The 24,265-nt window shown below is 41.0% G+C and overlaps 1 protein-coding gene across 1 annotated transcript in view; it reads right to left on the reverse strand.

The window, feature by feature from the left end:
• The window catches only part of FHIP1A (FHF complex subunit HOOK interacting protein 1A), a 74,876-nt gene that overhangs the window by 15,035 nt on the left and 35,576 nt on the right, over positions 1 to 24,265 (reverse strand). Inside the window, exons 3-7 of the mRNA XM_081875265.1 lie at positions 22,664 to 23,290; positions 17,982 to 18,140; positions 16,162 to 16,248; positions 5,059 to 5,226; positions 123 to 202 (exon numbers count right to left, since the gene is read on the reverse strand). Coding sequence (XP_081731391.1) covers positions 123 to 202; positions 5,059 to 5,226; positions 16,162 to 16,248; positions 17,982 to 18,140; positions 22,664 to 23,290 — 1,121 coding nt within the window. The remainder of the gene's footprint in view (positions 1 to 122; positions 203 to 5,058; positions 5,227 to 16,161; positions 16,249 to 17,981; positions 18,141 to 22,663; positions 23,291 to 24,265) is intronic.

The raw sequence follows: 24,265 nt of genomic DNA on the forward strand, positions 1-24,265 counted from the left end.
CTCCACCTACTCACACCATGCACAGCATGGGTAAAACAAGAGGTATGAAGCAATCACAGGATACTAATCATCAGGGAGGAAATAGCAGGGGCAACATCAGGAGAAAGAGTGTTTGATTCTACCTTAAAACTAGCTGTAACATCACATCTTCACAATGCAAGCTGATAAGTGTTCTGAACAATGCCAGGGACACCACACAGAGCTAAAAAAGAAAAGAAAAAAGGTAAGCAGAGTCAAAATCTGTAATTCTCCATGCTTTCCTAAGGTAAAACATTATTTTGCATTAAAGCAGCTCACAACCTAATTTTTTGCATTTTTGAGAGATGAGAGGTATGTTTTAGTTCACCTAGATAACATTGTCTGACAAATTAATTTAGCATGCCCCAATAAAGCCAGATGTAAGCATAGATATATACTATAATCCTTTCAGTAATGCAGTAAAGGAGAGAAGATTCCAATTAGTCAAATATGAATTTTTAAAGAGAACTGAAATGTGATTAACCCCAAACCCTCATGTAAGTATTTTCTTTTTCTTTTTCTTAGACAGAATTATTATACAATCATCATACACAGGGTCAAATTCTTTTGGAATGGTATCATGTCATATGAGGGAACACTCTGAAAGAGCTGGAGGCCTTTTAAGAAAAATGGTTCTGTTCCTCAACAAATGCAGAGAAACTCAGGTACCAGTCAGGTACCATCATATATTTTTTCATCAAAAACGGCTTCCTAAAAATGGAAAAGGTTAATGGCTTTATGCATACCTTGCATAGAAGCATTAACACTCATGTCATGTTACAAAATACATTTTATCTGTAGTTTACTAGAGGAGAAGGACTAAATACAGTGGTACCTCCGGTTACGAACTTAATTCATTCCGGAGATCCGTTCTTAACCTGAAACCGTTCTTAACCTGAGGTACCACTTTAGCTAATGGGCGCATGATTTCTATTCTCATCCTGGGGCAAAGTTCTTAACCCAAGGTACTACTTCTAGGTTACCGGAGTCTGTAACCTGAAGTGTTTGTAACCAGAGGTACCACTGTATTGGGAAATATCTATTGTGAGAGCCACTGTATTTCACTTAAGGTAGTGTTTAGCTGCATCTGGAAGTTTGAATACTGGGGACTTGGAGTCTATTTAGATTTTAAGGATAATTCAGTGCACACGATGCATTCCTTGATTAACATCAACATTTCAAAGTCACCCCAGCTGCTGAAAGCTTATGGCAGGGATAAAGTTGCTTGCATTCTGTGGTGCTATACTCAAATGGATGACATTATCTGCAGCTCAGGTCATGTTTTCCCACTCAAAATCTGGACTTCCTAAATCAAGGAAGAGCATCTGAAGCCTCTCTAATGGCAGCAGTTCTCTAAAATCGGCTGAGCACAGAAACGCCTGACCTTCAGCCCTTAAGCACTATAGGCACAAAAAGGGTTTCCTCTTCCTGTCAAGTTAGGCATGATATCCTCAAGACTATCTCTTCTGTTCCTATTCTTGTACTGTGTGAATCACTGCTGCCTACACAGCTGCACAAAGAGGTGAAGGCAGACTGCTGCTTTGCCTAGAGTGCCAAGCAAAATTACATGCATACCCTTGTTTGAGAGAACAGTTTGAGACACTTTAAGAAGGTTCACCTCATTGGTTTGGACCGCAAGGCGGCATTAAATGAAAATTCATGTGGGAAGATTATTGATTAACAGGACACTAAAATTGGATTCTGTAAAGGAACGTCATAAATGGGGTTCTGTTATTGTATAGAGTTTTTGTTCTTGCCGAGTGCTGTAATCTGTTGAAGCTATGGAGAATACAGTGGTACCTCAGGTTACATGCGCTTCAGGTTACACACGCTTCAGGTTACAGACTCCGCTAACTCAGAAAGAGTACCTCAGGTTAAGAACTTTGCTTCAGAATGAGAACAGAAATCACGCAGCAGCAGCAGGAGGCCCCATTAGCTAAAGTGGTACCTCAGGCTAAGAACAGTTTCAGGTTAAGAACGGACCTCCGGAACGAATTAAGTACTTAACCCGAGGTACCACTGTACACTGATCAAAATTATAGACCTATAGTTTAAAGGAATAGGATGTTGGGGGGGAGTGACCAAAAACATTCATGGAGAGAAACGGGGGTCTTAATTAGTTCATTAGGCGAAAGGAAAGCTGTTTTATATGTGTTCCAAGTGGACAGAAGCGCTTGCACGTTTAATCCTATCAGGTATTGCAAAACCTTTCTGCAATAACAACAGTGCTATGGTAACGTGCCGAAAGCTGTGGGGCTGGTTTCTATACTTGGCTAAGTTATACAGCAGAGAACTCATTTAGCATCACTGATGCATTTTGGCGGCGCTCCTGAGTTTCTCGTGGCTGGAGGATTCTTCGCAATACCCACCCCCTCTTGTCTGTGGAACAAATAATTATGGTACAGGAGAGACACACATTAGCAAGTTGTAAGCGACTGAAGCTGCTTGGGAGTTTTCAGAGAGTTAATCTGTTTGGAGCTAGAGTCACAGCCGCGAGTACGTGCAGCTATGTGCATGCCCTCCACTACGTGGAAATGTTTATTTGGCGCAAGGTGTAGTCCTTAATACATAAACGTAATACACATGTTGATCATTTGGCTCTGCCTGCCTTTCCACCCATATGCTGGAGTGCATCCTCCATCATTTAATACTGAGTAAGTGCCAGCCAAAGAGGGGATCAGAAGTGCAGCTTGCTGAATGCAGACCGCAGCAGGTGCTTCAAGATTAACCTGCTTGCAAAAGGAAGCTCCTATTAGATTAACCGTTTCTGTGGCTTAATTAACATGCCACAATTATTTTCAGAAGCGGCTCTTGGCAGTCCACTCAATACCACAGAAATACTTTTATGCCGCAAAAACCAAAGGACTGATCAAGCTGGCTGCACTGATAGCATTATATTGACATCATACTGAGCAACATCTGAATACTAAGGCAAGTGTTTTGATGCTGCATAGAGGGCCACTTCACTCTCTAAACTGAGACAATGAAAATGCGAAAGCTTGCTTGGGGACAAGTGAGTAACATTTTGGGAAGGGGGCGAGTGACTGCTTCATAAGTCTGCATAGTTAATTTCGAACACTCAAAAATATGGTGTCATTAAAATTTTATAAAAGCCTGCTTCTGAGATACATACTTCTGCAGTTGATTACTTAACGCACGGGGAATAACCAAAAAGCAAACTCCAATTAAGTGGCAAGAAAAACACTCCAAAACTCCAATTCGGTTTTATGCTGCTGCAGGGCTGATTTTACTGCTGACTCATTGTTTTTATTGTTGTTTACATTAATAGTTTTATTGTTTTAATTGTTTATACAATTAAATTTTATTGTATTGCTATGGTTGTTTCTAATGCAGTGGAGTCGGCTTGAGGACTTGGTATAGGCGAAAGAGACAAGCAATAAACTTAAAATAAAGAAACAAATAAAATAAACTCAAATTAAGTATCAAAAACAAATTGCAAAGAGGCAGACACGACCTCACACCCAGCATTAAAATAGCAATTTAAAATACTAATACCAGTTCCATGATTTATCTGAAACAGTGTTACATTCAGATGGCTGAATTCTTTAAAACCTCCAATTTTGTTTCAAGGGAAATATGTTTCTGCCTCTCACGCCTTCGGGATGTGGCTGCGTAAAGGTAAAGGTACCCTGGACGACTCTGGGGTTGTGCGCTCATCTCGCTCTATAGGCCGAGGGAGCAGGTGTTTATCCGCAGACAACTTCTGGGTCACGTGGCCAGCATGACTAAGCCGCTTCTGGCAAACCAGAGCACCACACGGAAACGCCGTTTACCTTCCCGCCGGAGCGGTACCAATTTATCTATTTGCACTTTGACATGCTTTCAAACTGCTAGGTTGGCAGGAGCTGGAACCGAGCAACAGGAGCTCACTCCGTCGCGGGGATTCGAACTGCCAACCTTCTGATTGGCAAGCCCTAGGCTCTGTGGTTTAGACCACAGCGCCACCCACATCCCCTTAAAGGTAAAGGACCCCTGACAATTAAGTCCAGTCGCAGACAACTCTGGGGTTGCAGTGCTCATCTTGCTTTACAGGCCGAGGAAGCCGGCGTTTGTCTGCAGACAGTTTTTCCGGGTCATGTGACCAGCATGACTAAGCTGCTTCTGGCACAATGGAATACCAAAACCAGAGCAGTGCACGGAAACGCCGTTTACCTTCCCGCCGGAGTGGTACCTATTTATCTACTTGCACTTTTGGGCGTGCTTTCGAACCATACACATCATATATTTCAAGCACATTCCACCCACAAAAAAAAGAATCATGGGAACTGTAATTTGTTGTGTCCTGGGAATTGTAGATCTGTGAGGAGTAAAATAGAGTTCCCAGTATTCTTGGGGGGGGGCAGTCATGTGCTTTAAATGTATGGGGTTCACAGCCTGTGATAGAGTAACTGGATAACAATGGGTATGCCATCCAAAAGCAGAATTTATGCAGCTCAAACTTCAGATGGGAAAAAGTTTTCTAGATGTGCAGAAACTCCTAAGGAGAGAATGATTCTTATATTGGGGATTTGAACTGAACCCAGTCTGTTGTAGATTCACTGGGTGAGCTTTGGTACATCACTTCCTCCCCCAAACATCCCAGGTTACCCCCCCCACCTCCTTGCAGCTCATTTCATTTTATGCTGTGGAGGCCCTGGATGTTGTGTCATTCTGAGGTGAGGAGAAATTCTGGGACAAATTCCCAGAATGCCCCTGGAAAAAAAAATCATCATATGGGCCACTTGGTGAAATAAAATGGTAGTTGTCATTGCAATATTATGTAAGAGATGAAACTGGAATTTTCCTTATTTTCTTCTTCTTCCCTCCATTTTTCTTTTTGTATTGAGTCTATTAATTTGTAAGCTTGAAAACAGGGCCAGTATTGTTTGTAGGTGTGAAGTTTTCCAAGAAATTTTAAGCACTTTCCAAAGAATATTAAAGTAGCTAAATTCACAAAGGCATAAGCAAAATAAGCTTGCAGTTGTCTAAAACAATCCCACAGAGTAAAAGACGGCCATGTTCCTGTTATTCTCATCTCACCCGAAATGGAGTGTTTATGCGGCTTGTGAGGGTGTCCAGGATGTGCACATTCTCATGGCGGTGCAGCAAGATGAATCGGAGGAAGATCTGTAGTAAAGCTGGTTCTGAAACACTCCGCAAGAAGAGATCCAAATAGGCAGTTGTAGTCATTACTTCCTCCACAGTCACCTGGAAATGAATACACAAATGATTACAGACCACATCAACTTTGCCGCTCTGATTATACAGTCTATGTGACCTCCACAACAACCTTGCAATGGGATATATAATAAGCACAGTTTGTTTGTTTTCTGTGGGTCTAAGCCAGCATACATAAAAACAAACACCGGTGTGCTAGTTTGAGTATTTTGATTAGCTAATGATAGTGGCAGTGCTAAGCTAGGAAAGATGGATGCAAACAACCGAACCATTGCACAGTTATTTGGAACATTCTCTTCCAGTACTTGACTTCCTCTTGAAGATGCTGTTTGCTAAACACCAAAAGGTCTCCTATTTGACATTCAGAGAAGGTGCTTGCAAGAGATGCAGGGTTTTATAAAAATCCTCCTGCTGCATTATATGTGCTCTCTACTTTTCCTGACTCTACCCATACTGAGTTATGAAGAAAAATCACACTTTTCCTATCAGTTGGAGCAAATTATTGTGAACATGTTTCTTTCAGTTCAGTCAGTTACACAGCACACCCATTTCTTTAGTCTGCTACAGAAGTCGAGGAGCACAAGGTAGCCTACAAAAGCTCACTTCGTTTGTAGCAAACCCTCCCACCACAGATTGCGCCACTACATGTTGCCAATTGGTTGCTGCACTAAGAGACATTGGCAGATTTTGACATGTAGCTAGTTGGGGTTTATTGTAGACACCAATAGTGCCTGGTCCCAGAAGAAAAGCAGATTTGTTGCAAATACCCCAAATAATGGAATTTATGTACTAGCTATAAACTTTCAATTACACCTCAGCCTCTTGTGGTGAATGTTCCAGTTTCTACAAGTGAAACAAGTTACTTTGCTAATGCAGTCCCTAGAAGATCATTCATCAGTAGGTGTCTGATATTTTAGATCCAGCCTTTGTGTTGTGCACCAAAGGGTGCAAAGTCAGCATTTTCAAAAATAGTTACGTGCAAGCTTAATAAGCTTAAAAGCACAGATACAAATACATACCTGTCTGCCTATATGAAAAGGAGCATTGACCATCTTTTGTTTAGTATTCTTCATTGGATAAATGAGGAGAGGGGTTTTTTCCCTCCTTAAGAAAGAAACAGGTAAAGGAGAGACTCCAAGCTGTCATTTAAGAGCTAAGAGGATTTGGAAAGTACTCTAGTAGATGGTTTTGCATAAAAGGCACTCTCTCTCTTTTCATGCAACACATTAGCTGTTTTGTTAAGCAGTTTAAAGATTGTAATCAAAAACATACGTATTAACATCAAAGACCTCAACTAAAGAACACTTCTTGTTAACACTATGTTTCCATTGATATTTACATACCAAATAGCATCTAACGACTAACCTGTGGACTACATTTGCTTCAAAAGTTTGTGCTATTACTTCTGCAGCATATTTAGGTGTTCACAGTCATATGATTAACCACAAGATACCACAGATGCAACATGAACAGTTTTCATTATAGGTGCATTCCCCACCCCCACCCCCTAAGTTCAAAATAAAAGCACATCCAACCATAAAAAACCTGATCACCTCAGTCTTCCTCCGAGTTACATTCATCCTCTAGAGCCACCGTTATAGGCTTCTCAACTTAAGAAATTTCAGGGAGAAAAAGACCATATAATGTATTCTGCACCCTGCATATTGACAGTCCTCAGCAATACATTATTTATGAGAGAGGGATGTACACTCAGCACTCTCCAAATTGGCTTGAGGACCTGGTTCCTGAGCAAATAAGCTTACAGCCTAACCTTGATTCTAACAGCAGTGTATACACATTTTTAAAAGCAGGAATGAAGAGCTGAGCAGGCCCGGGCTTTGGTTGCTAGCAGTTCCCTATGAGATGTGTGTGTGTGTGTGTGTGTTTCAAACCTTATTGAAATGCTCTCATATACACAACAGATGTTATTTCACTTAGCCAGGTGAGAGGGCAAGCAGGAGTTACAGAGGCCTCAGAGCATTTAAATCTGTAAACACAACTTCAGGTGAGGTCCTGATAACCCACAAATTCAACAACTCACAAAAGGGTTATCTACACTAACGTGCCTTGTTAGAAGCTGCCTCCAACATGAATAAGCAATAATAACCATACTCAAGATCCTTAAAAAAAGGAAGGAGATGAACAATAAAATCACCAGAACTTCAAAGAGGAGTGTAAGATGCAACTTTTGTTGGGATAGAAGTCAACAGCTACAAGATGAGCAAGTCCCTATGTGGACATCTTTAAGCAGGAAACTGCACAAGACCCTATTTGTACATAGAGAAGAACACACCACAGAATACAGCAGCCTTCTTAACCTGGTGCCTTCCAGAGATCTGCACTGCAACACTCATCAGCCTCAGCTAGCGTTGCCAATGGTCAGGTAGCATGTAGTGCTAAACACCTGGAGGGCACCAGGCTATAATGAAAAGGTAAGACATTCTGCAGAAGAAACTTTCTAACAGTTTGGAGGAAGTTGTGTTGTATACATAAATGTTGGTTGTCTATAAACGTTTTTAAAGTAAGGTAAAGGGACCCCTGACCGTTAGGTCCAGTCGTAACCGACTCTGGGGTTGCGGTGCTCAGCTCGCTTTATTGGCCAAGGGAGCCAGCGTACAGCTTCCGGGTCATGTGGCCAGCATGACTGGCGAACCAGAGCAGCGCACGGAAACGCTGTTTACCTTCCCACCGGAGCGGTACCTATTTATCTACTTGTACTTTGACGTGCTTTCGAACTGCTAGGTTGGCAGGAGCAGGGACCGAGCAACGGGAGCTCACCCCGTTGTGGGGATTCGAACCACCAACCTTCTGATTGGCAAGTCCTAGGCTCTGTGGTTTAACCCACAGCGCCACCCGCGTCCCTTGTTTTTTAAAGTACAACTGTACTTTTCCAGAGAACCTGCAACAGTGGCTATCTATTACAAAAACTTTTGAAATGGAAATGCTTGCACTGGGGAATTTCGGGGGGAGGAGGGAGAGCCAAAAGCAATATTGAATGCAAACACGGGCCAGCCTCTTGTCACCACTGCTGACACAGCAAAGGACTAATAGAAAAGAACAATAGGAATAGCAGAAACAGAAAATGCTGCAGCAGCTGTCATGGGAGAGGAGGAAGATTTAGGAAATGGGCTGAATTCGCCCTGTTCCCAACACTTTAAGACGGGGGTGGCCAAAGTGTGGCACATAGTCAGCATGAGAAGGAAGGACTATGACATGCCTGGACAGGACTATGAAGGCTTGCACAATATGCATAAATATTAATTTCTGCAGGGTCAAGCTTATGAAACTACATTCATAAGGAAGATGGGGGAGGGGACAGTGGGTTTTTTACTGTGAGAGATTAATGTTTTATTGACCTGTTTCATATTCTTCAGTCACAAAATGCCTGGGCAAAAAGAAATGTTTTCAAATTCATCCTGAAAGTTAGTAATGATGGAGACCAACACATCTCGTTAGGCAGGATACTCCACAAACTACAGTCTGGGTCAAGAGAATCCTTTACACATGTAGTAGGAGCTTTCTGCTCGCAGAACAGCACATTTGGATTCAACACAGGCTACAACTGAAGTGCACTAACTTTAATTTACAAGGTCTGATCAATCATGGTTTACACCAGCTTCCGCCAATCTGGTACCCTCTAGGTTTTCTGGACTGCGATATCTATCATACCTGACCATTAGCTGTGCTGCATGTAGCTGATGGGACCTATAGTTCAAAACATCTGGATAGCACGAGATGGCAAAGGCTTGTTTAGACATTCTGGATGAGGAGGGGCCTCCTGCTCTACACAGGATCATAATTAACCTGAAGGATCATGTACACAGCCTCGGAATACTCTGGATCCAGCTTTGCTACTGAGGACTTAAGGTGATGACAGTGTGTATACAAATGGTTTTCATTTGTTGCAGCTATTCATTTATTTACTTACAGTATTTACAAACTACAGTGGTACCTCAGGTTAAGTACTTAATTTGTTCCGGAGGTCCGTACTTAATCTGAAACTGTTCTTAACCTGAAGCACCACTTTAGTTAATGGGGCCTCCTGCTGCCACAGCGCCGCCGAAGCACAATTTCTGTTCTCATCTTGAAGCAAAGTTCTTAACCTGAAGCACTATTTCTGGGTTAGCGGAGTCTGTAACCTGAAGCGTATGTAACCCCAGGTACCACTGTACACTATGCCAGACACACCTGAAGCAGTGTCCAAGCTTTAAAAGCTAATAAAAGTCACTATACGCTATGCGACCAAGGCTGCAGCAAAACACTATCATTCCCATATAAAAACCTCAGCAGCAACAGAGCTTCTGCTCACTCACTGATAAAAATGGTTTTAAAAGCAAGGGAGTTTTTACTTGCTGGCAGAATGACATCAGGAATGTCCTTTGGGAGGATGTTTCATAGAGATGGTGCACTGTTGGGAAATAGCACTGATATTTGCTCAAAACAGTTTTACATGAGTGGAGAACTGAAAACAGAGGAGACCTTTCCCCCTCTGTTTGCAGTGGAAGGGAGGGACCTATGGGAGGATACATCCCCTAAGGTGTGCCAGCTATCCCCTTACATGGAGACCTTGCCATATTCATTCTCCGGCAGCCCTGAGGATTTATTATTGTAATAAAAGGGCTAGCTTTGATTACTGCCTTGAAGCTGCAGCAAATGCTGAATACTCTTGCCTACCTTTTTGCTGCGGGATGGCAGGGGGCAATTTAGGAAGCATATAATGTGGACCAAGTGAGTTTCCAAGTACAAAAAGTTAAAGCCTTATAGCCTCAAATGCAGAGTAGCTATGGTATGCCTTCTGTCAAAAGAGGGTCATGTTTTAAGATATTCCAAGGATGACCCAATCCAGTGCAATATTCCTGGGAGGGGCAGCTTAGGGAGCCCTGTAGATCTGCACCAAATTGTAATCTGTTATATTATGTTGGGTCTGTTACCTTTTCTTTCAGCTTGTGGTAGCCTTAAGTCCATGCTTCAACTTTCAGTACTTTAGCTTTTTACACTAACTTTCAAGACCTTGGGCTGCATGGATTTTTTTCCCCTTCCCACTTGCTGCATTTTATCTTATTGCTAAAACTAGTACTGAGTAACTTGTTTTTACAAAACTGGTATTTAATTTTTAAAATATATGGACTCTATTTCTCAGTCATGAGAAAGTTGCTTAGATAAAATGACATCTGCCTTGAAATAGAAATGGCTTTAGCCAAGGGAATATAGCTACAAAGATGTAGTAGCCCTAGAAAAGGCATCATATATGTGCTGTATTAGTACAACTGGAAGCTGGCTACTTTCAGACTGTTCATTACAGTACCTTCTGCTTAGCAAAGCTCACAGAAAGTTCTAAGTTCAATCTCTGGTATATCTAGTTAAGAGGGGACAGCTAGTAGGTGATAAGAAAGATGTCTGAGACCCCACAGAGGGACCATCCAGCAGATTGGATAATACTGAGCTAGATGAACAAATATTCCAGTATACACAGCATACTAGGTTCCACCTTTTCCTCCATAGTCTGTGGGCATGCTGAGATGAAGAGCGCACAAAAGCAGAAGTTGATGGTCCAGATCTGTTCACACACACCATATCTCTAGTAGCACTTCACACTTCAAAAGTCATTTAACACATGCAAGTTTCAAAAGAAAATCAAAGTTTGTCCTATCTGCCAGCCTTCTGGTTTCCAGCGGCTGCTGCTGCTGAATGCCAGGCTGACTCTTAAGTAAGACCACTCTCAGCCCTGATCTGATTATGGATGAGGAGGCTGATCTGGTCTGTATCGCTGAGACCTGGGTGGAGTAACTATAAAGTAATTACAATAAACAAGACTGCAAGTGTATTTTGTAGGCTGAATTTCAGGAGAATGGAAACTCCATATTTATCCACCAGCAAAATGAATACCAGAGAAAAATGGGACAAACTATGGCCTAACAGTTATACAGCAGCCTCTGTCATTCAAAATTCAGTATTCTGAAAATCAGTGCATCCTCACCAGATTAGAATACTATTATAATGTGCTTCCATTTAATTTAGTAAGTTGAAGGGGAGTGTGTGCTAGAGATAGAAATTGGGTGAGATCTGGAAGGTCCTTTTTTCTATTTTATCCATTCTATATATAAAAAAAATCAGGTGGGTGAGAGAGATAGCTAGAAAACACCATCAAGTCAGTACAAATTACTTGGTGATTACAAATGGTTTGGTAACATAAAAAAGCGTTGTCCCAGAATAGTGAAAAGGTGTTCCTTATCTGGGTCAGCCAGAGACTGTCTATCCTGAATGCAAAGGTCATTACTGTGTAAGTGTCACCTGTTTGGTATTTAAACAAGTTTATGAAAAAAAAAGCAAGTAAAGTGAAGAATCCACATGCATGTTTAGTTAACTCATTTATATCTGATTGAGCATTTTGGTTTCAGCCACCTTTTAGTTTCCCCTCAGGTCCACTAGATGGCACACTCCAACCTTCTCTATCCAAGATGTTAAAAATACAGCAAATGACATTGCTAAAAATTAACATGTGATCAGCATACATTGGGGTAACAAGGGCAAAAAATGATCTAAGGATACCACCACTTTTAATTAAATCTAGTAAGGTATAAGAGTTATCAGCTGTTTGATGTCATCTGTCTCTTTATGATAACAGCTACAGTTTTGGCTGGGGGCTAGGAAGGGACCCCAAACATTCTTTTTTTTTATTATAACAATTCTTATTGGGAGGTTCTAATAACATACCACTGAAGTGGTTACATAATCATCTGAGCAGGTTTTACACCAATCCCTCTATTATTTCCCCCCTAACTCAGGAGGTCTGATCCACACAAAGTAAGAATTTGGCTTTTAGTGTTGTGACACCAATGCTTTGAAATAGCCTCTCGCGGAATATTAGATGAGCACCATCTCTGTTGTCTTTACAGTGCCTTCCTCTTTCAAAAAACCTTTTTAAGTTGAGATCCTTCCCAGTCTACATATGTATTGGAACTGTTTATAAGATGCTTTGTTATTATTTTATAAATGATTGCTTGCTTCCCTGCGCTCCTCTGGGAAGAAGTGTGGGATATAAATTTGATAAATAAATGTTATATAATTCTAGTGCTAAATTAGACAATAAGCCATTTACAGTGCAGTCTCGCTAATGTCTACTCAGAAATAACCTCAATTCAATAGGACTTACGCCCACGTAAGTAATGATTACAGCTGCAAAAGTAGATTTTTAAAAAATCTACTTTTAGATTAGGTTAGGCATTGGAATGTGTTGTTGGTGTTTCGGGGGCAAGGTGTGGCCATCGCCTTCCCCGGCAATTTTGGGTATTTCACCAAAGGAATCTGGCGGTCGTGGATCCTGTCCGATGCCCGTGTGGCGGGGGGGCCATGGCACGACCCTCGGTGACATCAGGAAGAGAGCCTATAGTTGGATTAGCATCAACAGGCTTCCCCTACTGGTGGTTAACCCCTCCTCAGACTCACCCCTCTACGAGTGGGTGGAGTCTAATGTTCCGTGGTCCAATGCCTAAGCCAATACCTTCTCACATGCTGTAATCAATAAAGTTGTGGCCTTTACCTTACCCATTAACCTTACATTCTGTGTCCACATGTCTTTATTCCCCAAGCGAGGATCGGGTCCTTGAATCACAAGTGTGGGATATAAATTTGATAAATAAATGTTATATAATTCTAGATTAGACAATAAGCCATTTACAGTGCAGTCTCGCTAATGTCTACTCAGAAATAACCTCAATTCAATAGGACTTACGCCCACGTAAGTAATGATTACAGCTGCAAAAGTAGATTTTTAAAAACAATACACCATGCTGAAGTGAAAAAGAACCGCTGAGGTTGGTGGTAGTTCATCTCTGGAAGTGGCAGAAGTTCTAACTGAAGACATTCTGCAGATGTTAATATATTTAACACAAGGAAACAGAAAACACTTTTAAAATTCTACATTAATTACTAGACAGTAAATTTTATTCACAGGGGACACTGTACCCTTTGACGACTTCATCTATAATTTGTCTTACCAGTAATGAAATGATCACAAGTTTCATTACAAACTGGCCTTTTGGACTTTGGTGTTTATTTTTCCTCCTTTCTTCATTTACCAAAGATTCAGTTAGAAGAAGCATTGGTATTTGTACCATCTGGCCATATAAAATAAAAAAGTGCTCAAACGTACTTCCCAGAAGTACTGCTCAAATGTTTCTTTTTAGTAGAACTTAACCACTTAAACAGGTAGTTCTGGTGTTCAAATCACACAGAATCATAGAACTGTAGAGTTGTGAGGGATCACAAAGATCATCTATTTCAACTCCCTGCATTTCTGATCCAGATGCAGGGAAGCCCTTTGAAGGTACTGCTAATGCCTCGGTTCACATTCACTCCTAGGATTTATTTATTTTTCCTCATACCCAGAAGGAAAGTTTTGTTTCTCTGCAAGTACATAAACCATTTGGAAACACATACATAGACATTTAATTTTATTTGTACTTGTTTTGTGCCAACATGGTGATGAGACAAGAACTCAAAAGTCTTGACAGGTAAAGATGACAGGACACACTGACAAATCCAAAGGAAATAAGGACACTTTTTCGGCAATATTAATAATTCTATTAATTATCTACATGGCAGGCTGAACTGAGAGCCTTTCAAATGCTAATGAGACTGTCACAGCAATCTCTCATTTAAACAGCTGAAGCGCTCATGCTGAAGCAATGCGACAATGCGCTGCCGAAATACCACTCCATGCTTCAGATGTGCTGCCAGGCCCCAGGTTACGTTCTCCCCCTCGAGTTTGCCAAAGCATAACTTGATAAGATTGATGGACTGCAGTTGGAATATATCACAATCATTTAGGCAACACATCCAAAACATGTTTAAAATGGGAGGGTGTCATGGATCGATGCTGCAGAGAAAGAAGCTGTGAAGATATAGGGCAGATCCCTGTCCCTGAACTAAATCCCTCAGGAAGGGGATCTGAGGCAAATAGTCACAACAAGAACCTTCCTCACAAAATAAAAATGAGCAAAGCAAATACTGACAAATCACCAGGTCCACTCAAGAGTTCTTAAGGAATTCAAATGTGAAACTGGGTGAATGAGCAGAAAAATGGCAAAAGCAATTCAATGATACCTGCGAGGGAGATCCTAATTTCATGGATACTCTCATGGGGTCTGAACTGGCCGTGACTGACAAGGAACGAGACCTTGGGGTCATAGTACATAGTTTGATAAAAAACATTGATCCAGCGTGTGACAGGTGTGGAAAAGGTGAATGCCATGCTAGGGATCATTAAAACGGGAAAGAAACTAAAACTGTCAGTGACATAGTGCTGTTATACAAATCTATGGTGTGACCATGGTTGGAATACTTAGTGTACAGCTCTGGTCACCTGATACTGTAGAACTGGAGAAGTTTCCCAAAAATGCAACCAAGGGGACAGAGCAACTCCTCTATGATGAAAGGTTACAATTATGCCTGGGCAATATCGATATATCGTCCAGGACTGGTATGTGGGGCAGACTGTGATGACAGCTTCACTCAGTGATATATCGCTGGTGAAACAGTCACCACTCTTGAGTACAGCTTGTTCCGTCCTCCGCTTCTTTAAACTGCTGCCCTTGCCTCAGCCAAGCAGTTTTACAGAGCTGCCGACCCGCCATTGGCTCGCAGCGGCAGGATGGGGGCTCCGTAACAGTGCTCCACCTCCCCAGCTGGGAGAGCCCTGGTCCCGCTTGCATGTGAGTAGGAGAGGGATCGGGGCTGCTCAGCTGGGGAGTATGAAGCCTCCACTTCCCAGCTGAGAGATCCCCGGCCCTGCTTGTACACGAGTAGGAGCGGGGTCAAGGCTGCTTAGCTGGGAAGCACAGCCTCCAGCAGGATAGGGTGCCTTTGCATGCCACACCTTGCAGACCACGCCCGGGAGGGTGGGATGTGTCATTCCTGCTAGGGCGAATGACCCCTGCACACCTGTGTGGGCAAAAGCAATGACAGTCAAATGCATGGAGCCTGACAGGTTCCATGCGCTTGGCTACTGCTGCTTGGTCCATCTTCGGGGAGTGGATGACAAACGGACAAGGTAGCTCGCCCGTCCCCCATGCCAGCGAAGGCAGAGGGAGCTTGGCAAGGAGCCCCACGGTCCTTGCTGCTCCAGTGCGAGCTGCAGGGGACTCGGGACTGGCTCCGCTGGGGGCAGGAGCCTGTCCACCTCCCCCGGCTGAGCAGCAGGCTGAGACCAACTGTACTGGCCACAGCCCGCAAGGCGCTGGGGTGAAAGCTCCTCAGCTCCCACAATGAGAGCTGCGGCAGTTTCACCTGGCATCAATGGAGCTTTTTTCAAACCGCGATGTTTGGTTGGTGATACACCACGATGTTGAAAGCCCAACGTCACCCAGGCCTAGTTACAACTTTGGGTGCTTTTTAGTTTAGAGGAAAGTAAAGTAAAAGGAGAAATAAAAGAAGTGTAAAAAAATGTGCATGGTGTAGAAGAATTGGATTCTAGAACTTTGGGACATACTAGAACTTAATGGACCATCAGTGACTACTAGTTGCAGTGGCTATGTTCTACCTCAACTGTCAGAGGCAGAGTAGGGAAAGTGCTGTTGTGTACAGGTCCTGCTTACTGGTTTCCCATAGGACTCTGGTTGGCCACTGTGAACAACCATTTTAAGAATTATATCAGCAAGTCAATTTAAAGTCAACTATTCAAATATACTCACTTCGCTAGCAGAACTACCTGCCATGTTTCTCTGAATTACTATGATTTCAACCAGGCAAACATTTTGTATTTGATTATAGATCAAATAGCAACTCGAGGGATGTGACCTTCTGCTGCTATATCAGCAGATGTCTAATGAGTAATTCAAGTAAAGAAACTGGGCTAAAGTAGTTATGCTTCGATTGGTCCATCTTCATCACACACGTAATATTCTTAAGACATTGAAAATGGCTGCTGATTTTTTTAAAAAACAAAAACATATGAAAAACACTGACCTTATGCAATGCTGGGGCCATAACTGGTACTAGAAAACCATTATAAATGTAATTCACAAGCTGCATCCGAATCAAAGGATGTGCCACCTAAAGAAGTGAAGGGAGAGTGATCATGGGATTTCAATCAAAAAGGCATCTAGGGGATCAAACTTAAGTTATGATTTAACATATTTTTCTGAAGTTGACAGAAAAATTAAATAGTAATAATAATTAACCTCTGATAAAAGTCCTCCAACCATCTTTACACAAATGAAGAGATAAACTATAGCTTATATCCTATGCACAGAACCCTATTAAATTCAAGATATGCTTACTTGTGTATATAAGCATATGTAGAATTGGGCGGTATATTTAAGGGAAATTAATTCATATGTAAGTAAAGATCAAAAGGCTCATATCCCTATGTCATACAATTTAATAGTGCAAGATGATAGATTAATAGCCACCCAAGTGTACATTGCAGCCTACTGAGGTCATTTTAGAATGGCCAAGCTACTATTAAATTTATCAAATTATAGTGAAGCAACAGAAAGACCATTATTTATGTTTCAGCTTTTCAATACATAGCAACATTATTTCAATAATTCAAACAAACCAGTTTTTCCACAACTACTATTCTGTAGTGAAAGAAATGCAGAAATGGACCATGTGAGGCACCTGGTGACTTTTCTGGCAAATACACTTTTTCAAAGGCCTTCTTATAATACAATACATTTAGTCAACTTCATAATAAATGTTTGTTATAGAACAGACAGCTTTCTGAATTTGGAAATCAAAAAGAAAGAAAGACAAAATGAGGACCCTTTCCCCATGCAGCACTTTTGTAAAGAGAATAAAAACAGGAATTTTTCTACATTGCATATACAAACACTTCCATCCTGTATTTTCACTAATGAAACTGAGCAAAGTTGCATAACTCAGATAAAGCTATAGATACTGAACAGCCTTGCTGCAATAAGAATCCTAAGCACAGCATCAAAGAGATATAAAATGTGATTTTATCATTAGACTGGAGAAGAACAAAGACTCAAAAGAGCGAAAATCTAATTAAGAAATAATCAAGAACAAAGAACATGAGAAGACCAAACAGAATTTAATTTAGATTCGTGAAACATACTTAACCTCCTGATCAGCTCAACCACAATGAAAATGGTTCACAGCTTTTGGGGTGCATTTGTGTGCAAGCATCTAACTGTTACGAGAACCTGATCATAAACTAGCATAATTAGCCCAGACAACCACAATGTTCTGTCTGAGAAATAAATCTTTGATTTTAGAATCAATAAAGGGTGTTCAGTCAACCATCTTTAGGAAGAGGGCAATGTTAATAAAAAGAAATATGTATCTGATTTATGAGGAATATTTGTTATGTAAATCACAATTATTAATACTTGCCCATACTCGCAATAAACTTGCTCTCTCTTGAAATCAAGACCGAATAATTATATGAACTGTAAATAATCACAGCATAGGGTTTGATTCAACTGTGCCCTTAATGTGGACAGAACGCCTTCTGTTCATCAAAAAGCATTTGATCTCATTAAGACCTCTGGTAACAGAAGGGAATGAAAACTATTTGCACCCATTTCTCCTTCCTCCTCCCATGCTACCTTCCCCACTGTCCCCTATATATATTTGGAACGGAAGGAGAGGGATGCAGGGTGGAAAAGGAATCAGCAAAAATTGCTTTTTGCTCGCCTTTTGTTAGCAGAGGACATGGGATTAAAAATCCTCCAACAAATGGAAGAGCAGAAATGGACATCATCCGCATATTTTAAGAGGCTGGTTTCATAAGCAGGCTCTCTCCTTGAGTCCAGTACCTGTATTACAGCATTGCAGAACTCAAGGGAGTTCATGAATTGGACAAGAGCTGGAGAAAGAAGCCAGTCGTCTTTCAGCAGACAGTGCCATTCTTCTCCTTTGTCTTCCAACTTTGTAGGCAAAGATGAGTATAGGCCACTTAAGCCTGTTGCTAGCACCTGAATTGAAGAACATAAAGGGAGGGGGAGAGAAAGCAACTATTTAAACATAATGTTTGCATCATTGATAAGCTTTTCATTAAAACAGAACTGAGATTTCTTGGAATATAAACAAACAAGTTAAGTAAACAAACAGAACTAGTAAGAGCACTAAACATCAAAAGGAAGACACATGTATGTAAACTATCAACAACATGTGGGCAACACACAGTAGACACAGGACACTCAAATAAAATAGAATTTGTTGCTCTAGATGTTTATAACAGCTCAGCTTGCGTGATATATGGTTGCTTTAACACAAAAACGGAAGGTGTGCTTGCTTCTGCAATTTGTATTTTTCATCTGTTTCTAAAATATAAACTGTAGGTGTCAATGAAAACAACGTACTCACAGAAGAGTTTATGTGATTTGTTCTCACAGCCTTACCACCACCTTCTGCCTAGAGAACAGTGCTACTTCTGGAATGGATATACAAAATCCATGCTCATACACTAACCATAACTGTATGCTTACACATGTTGATCTATATTACTATGAATGCAATTGACCCTTGGACCAACACAAGCAAGACTTACTAAAAGAATACTAGGTGGAACATTGCAGCTTTTTCTCTGAATGTAAATACCCAGTCTAGGCAGAAGCCATAAAAGGAATTATGTGGTTTTTTTAAAAAAAACATTATAGTTATTGACGGGAAGTGGTGGATGTAAGTTCTTAGCCTTATTCCAACAATCAATGCAAAGACATGGGAAGAATAAATATTACGAGTCATGCGACTTTAGTTTTACAAGAGCCAGTTAAAGCTATTCTACTTGTAAATCATTTTGAGTACTGGGATGATAAGCCTGATTTTCTAGACGCACCAAGTTGAAACATTAATTTTTTTTGATTGACAGGCATAAAAAGACTGCCAATGTGTGTTTCTCTGCATCTATTATGTTCTTTACTCGCTTATTCCATCACCCAAGCTACAATTAACAGAACTGTGGGGGTGAAAAGAAGCTATGGTCTGTCAGAGTAAACTTTTAGAAAGACTAACTATGGCAACATTCCTGCATGGTTGGGTTTTACGTTAGTCATGTAGACAATCCAATAAATACACAACAATTTTATTCCCCAACGTAGCTAGTAGTGCAGACAGCTACCGTTTGTCAGTAATGGTATTATTGACAGTTGTCAACTTTCTTCCTATCCTGCCCCAAGTAACCTTTAAGTTATTTCAAAAGGAACAAGAAAAAGTAGAATAAACAAAGAATTTTCCCCCAAGTATGATACACTGCTTTTCTCTTGCCTACTCATGCAGTTCCCAGTTAGGAAAATGCTTCAAAAGTTAAGGTAACCCCCAGCTTGCCCATGCAATTTTGACCTTCCACTCTGCTTATCCTCTGTTTCTTGCATGACCTCAGCTCTGCACAGCTCATCCATCAGATATTTAATATAGTGTTGCAGGATGGCTGCAATCCACAGTACTCTAGACCTGCTCAAGGGTGTCTCTGCACACAGGGGGCTGCTAAGAAGTCCATAGCTTAAGAAGGGCTGACCTGCTTTTTCAACTAGTCAAAATTTGCATAAGGGCACACATTCTGGAATGGCCTAAGGTTGAATGCTTGCTTCTGCACTCTAGCTATCATTATTTTAATTACAGGAGAGGGATTTTGACATTCAGTACAATATCACGCCCAGCTTTTTTTTAATTGAATCAGAATTTAGATTATTTTATTACATTCACGGGCAAATAGCAGTGAAAGAAATCCTTTAATCATTCTGTATTTTTTGCCTGAGTGAACGATGGATGCTAACCAGATCCCTGCGGCATCATTCTGATTTTTCGCGAAGGCAGTATAGAACTCCCCGAACTGCAAAGATCAAACTCACAAGACCAACACATTACGGGTCTTTAAAAAGTGAGCAGCCCTCAGGAGCGGACTCTGATATTTTATTATAGACTTGGGCTAGCTACCTTTTACACACTAAGACAATCATTCTAATTAGGAATGTGTTTTGTCACTCAAGGCCCCCAACTGTTTGAAGGTTAATACAGCTTGCTTTAATCTTCAGAGTAAAAAGTCATTCTAAAAATTAATTGGCAAATGTAATTATGGAAGTTACAGCATGGATCTAATAAGGGTATCTACCTTGGGGACAATTTTTAAAAATGAGTACTCTTTAGATGTATCAATTTAAATGAAGTCAACAAGAAAATGTCTATGCTAGAGACTTATTACTCAGTGCTTGCAAGTAAAACTGTAATCTTGATATACATTTAAAGAGATTCATTAGCAACAGGGTAGAAAGTTGTTTCATAATGTGTCATTCAGTTGTTTACATGCTGTGACCCATGTTGTCACTCTTGACACACACTCTCCCAGGAGGATCTTTAAAATAATGTCAAAAAGGGCTGTGGCTACTATTGTGTTAATTTTAGACTAAAACTTTCCTTAACTATGCAACTTATTTTGAGCCTATCCGATTTCATTTCTTTGTATACCAGGGCAGTGGGGGAGAAAGAAAAGCATTCTCAGATATTTGGACCTACTTGCCTGTTGTCCTTGCCAACAGAGGTCCATATAGTTAAAGCTATGGTTTTCCCAGTAGTAATGTATGGAAGTGAGAGCTGGACCATAAATAAGGCTGATTGCTGAAGAATTGATGCTTTTGAATTATGGTGTTGGAGGAGACTCTTGAGAAGATCAAATCTATCCATTCTTAAGGAAATCAGCCCTGAGCGCTCACTGGAAGGACAGATCCTGAAGCTGAGGCTCCAATACTTGGGCCACCTCATGAGAAGAGAAGACTCCCTGGAAAAGACCCTGATGTTGGGAAAGATGGAGGGCACAAGGAGAAGGGGACGACAGAGGATGAGATGGTTGGACAGTGTTCTCGAAGCTACGAACATGAGTTTGACCAAACTGCGGGAGGCAGTGGAATACAGGAGTGCCTGGCGTGCTCTAGTCCATGGGGTCACAAAGAGTCAGACACGACTAAATGACTAAAGAAAGCCTGTTGTCCTGGAATAAAGGGTGCCACGTCTCGCCTCATCACTTGACGTGAAATGGGAAGTGCCACCTTCCCTTCCCTACTGCCACCTCCTACCTGCTCTGCCAGTACCACGTGCCCTGCTGCTTGTGGAGGCAGTGGGGCTTCTGCCACCTGAGGCAATGGTCTCACCCTGCCTTATGGCTGGGCTGGTACAAAAAGTACGAGGGAAGTTTTGGATCCAGACATAGTTGAAACAGAAAGCAAATCAAGTCATTACCAATTTGCCCCATTGATTACAGCATAGGAGCCCCTCTAAAATATTTGAAGGGGCCGGGACCTGCCAAAGTTGATGGGTATTACCATTCAGACGGTGTGCATGCGCCACATCTTGTGATCGATTATGCAGGGTGGGGCCTACCTGGGCCCCCCAATATTTCATTCAAGTTGGTACCCCTGGATTGCAGTAGGAACTAATTTCAACTAACCTAGCCCAACCTAACAACACTCAGGAACAAGCTGCATCAGGCAGTTGCACCAACTGTTATCATAGCAAGATCAACTGCAAAGGAATATCAGTCCGATCTTCACTGGATCATCTTCAGTTCAACACTTTGTTCCAGTTATCAGTCTAATCTGGCCGCCATTAGAAACACAGATACACAATTAATCACTTCATTCCAGCATTATCAAAGTGCTCTCCCTTCTCTAGCTCCTTTCCCTGCCTAATTTTTTTTGACTGATATGAACCACTTTCAAAGTATTTGTCAGAGAAAGCCAGATACGCATATAATAAATAAATGATGAGGCAGCAGGTCAAAGGATAGCAGGAACTGAATGGAGGCAGGAAGCAGAAGCAGTAAGTGTGAAGTTAGCTTGGTTTGAACGCTGCTAGTTTCTGACTTGAAAGAATAAAAAGGATTCCTTTGGGAATCACCTTCCACAAACTGATAGGAACTTATGCAAGTTGGCATGTGTGTCGTTGTGATAGGTAGGTGGTGGAGCAGAAGGAAAACAACTAATTCTTGGCTACTGTGAGTTCAGTAAGATTAAGTTGGAGCGAAATAGTTTGATTTGTTTAAAAACAAAATGTGACTAGCTTAACTGAAGCATAACTGGAGAGATTTTTGAAAATTTCAACACTTTACAGTTTTAACACCTAATGCAAATGTTTTATTCAAAAAACTGTCTGATCTTCAAATGGCACATTATAATATCATGGTATACTAATACCAACGTTAATTAGACCCAAATGGCCGCCTAAATATCATACTTTGATATTATCCCCACTAAATGGCATGTATTTAGTCCCTAATTTGTTCATTCTGCTCCTGATAAGTTTTCAGCTGAGGAGCAAATTATAGTATAAAAATGACCACAATTAAATACAGACTGGTTCAAAAAGATATATCTCCCTGATACCACCACTTCCCACTTCTGCAAAACTGTAACAAAACGTACCAAATAAATTCAGTTCTGCTTTGTTGGTGGGGAAAATATCAAGAGAGGGGTTTCTTTAGAGGGTAGGGTCAGAAGAAGCAACTTACCGGACAGAAGTAAGTGTTTTCTACTATATGGTTAGCAACAACATTGTTTTCTGCAGAAAGTGACATTATAAAAAGCAGTGCATCACGAGCCTGTTGGCCCACAGTCCCTTCTCGATGAATGAAAGGAATCAAGAGAGAGAAAATTAGGAAGTTTGCAGCTCCTTGGTCCTCACTGGTATGGAAAAAGAGTTCTAAAATAGATGGATCTTTGGCTAGGATTGAGCACAGCTGGTTGAGAAGAACCACCAGCTCAGCTTCCACGGCTGGTGTAGTAGTTCCTGAGCAAGAACTCAGCAACATCATCAAAGGTTTCAAGATGGGCTTGTCATGCAGCAAGGGCTGGTGGGACTGAGTGACAAGCATTTCATACATCTTCAACTGTTCGATTTTCATCTCATCAGTGAACTCCCGTCTGAGACTCCAAAGGAAGAGTTTCTCCATGATATTCTCGGTAACAACAAACTCCAGGATAGGTCCCATGGCAGCATCTTTTGCTTGCTCTTCAATTAACAGGAAGAGCATGTGTTCTACATAATTCTGCACAGTGCTGGCCTCATCAGGAGGAATTGCCCCATATTTTGCCTGAATATTTTTCAAAGGGTCATGCTTCTCTAATATTTTCACCACCTAGAGAAACATGAAACACATTCTCGTTATCAGAGTGAAGAGGTTCTTAATTAACCTTTTAACTCAAATCCTATTTTTCACTAAACCCAGTCTTCAAAATTGCTAGACTGAATCAGTGTTTTAAGCTCCCAATGTAAAAACATCTATTGAACAAAAAAATCTATTGAACAAATGCAGCGAAGTGCCTCTCAAAATGGACCTCAGAATGGATTGTAGAGATTAATAATTTAATCAAGTAGCAAACAACTTATAAATTAGCAATAGGAATTAATTTATGAAAGCACATTTAAACAGCTCATACACGACTGTATCTAATGGGTTTGTTAAAATATTATTTATTTAACGTATTTATATTCTGGTCTTCAACCCCAATGGTTCTTTAATTGCCTCGTAACATTATGTAGCAAGCTACCACTGATCACTATCCTTGTAAGTAAAAACATTAAAATTGGGAGTGCTGGCCAACCAAGTTGCAAATACCAAATTCAGTACTAACAATGTCTTTTGCTAATTCAACTTCCGGGAGAGCTGGGTAGCTGAAGCCATGATTAAGTGGCATCATTTGCTTGTATAAACGCTAAGAGGGTGTGTTAGGTCAATCCCCAACATTGCAATGGAAGGATCTCAGGTGACAAAAACAGAGGAAGGCAACTTGACTGTAGACATGTGTCAGTCAATGTGAACAACACTGGATTAAAAGAGATCATTGCCTGGTGCTGTAAAATGCATCTCCTTAGTCTGCATACCTGCACAAAGCCTGCTTCAATAGGATTTAAGCAGCCTAACCATGTGCAGGTTTGCATCCAATACTAATATATAATTGAGCCTTATCTTTAAAATCCACTGGACCGTCAAAGCACGATAATTCAAAGTTATATTCTAAATTTTATCTCCTTTCATTAAATCTAAATCTCCCAGCTCTTTCTCTAGCCTATCCATCAAACAGAGCTATGCCCCTTTATTATTACATGTGAT

Source organism: Podarcis erhardii (assembly GCF_964252035.2).
Source record: "Podarcis erhardii genome assembly, chromosome: 9".
Lineage (NCBI taxonomy): Eukaryota > Metazoa > Chordata > Lepidosauria > Squamata > Lacertidae > Podarcis > Podarcis erhardii.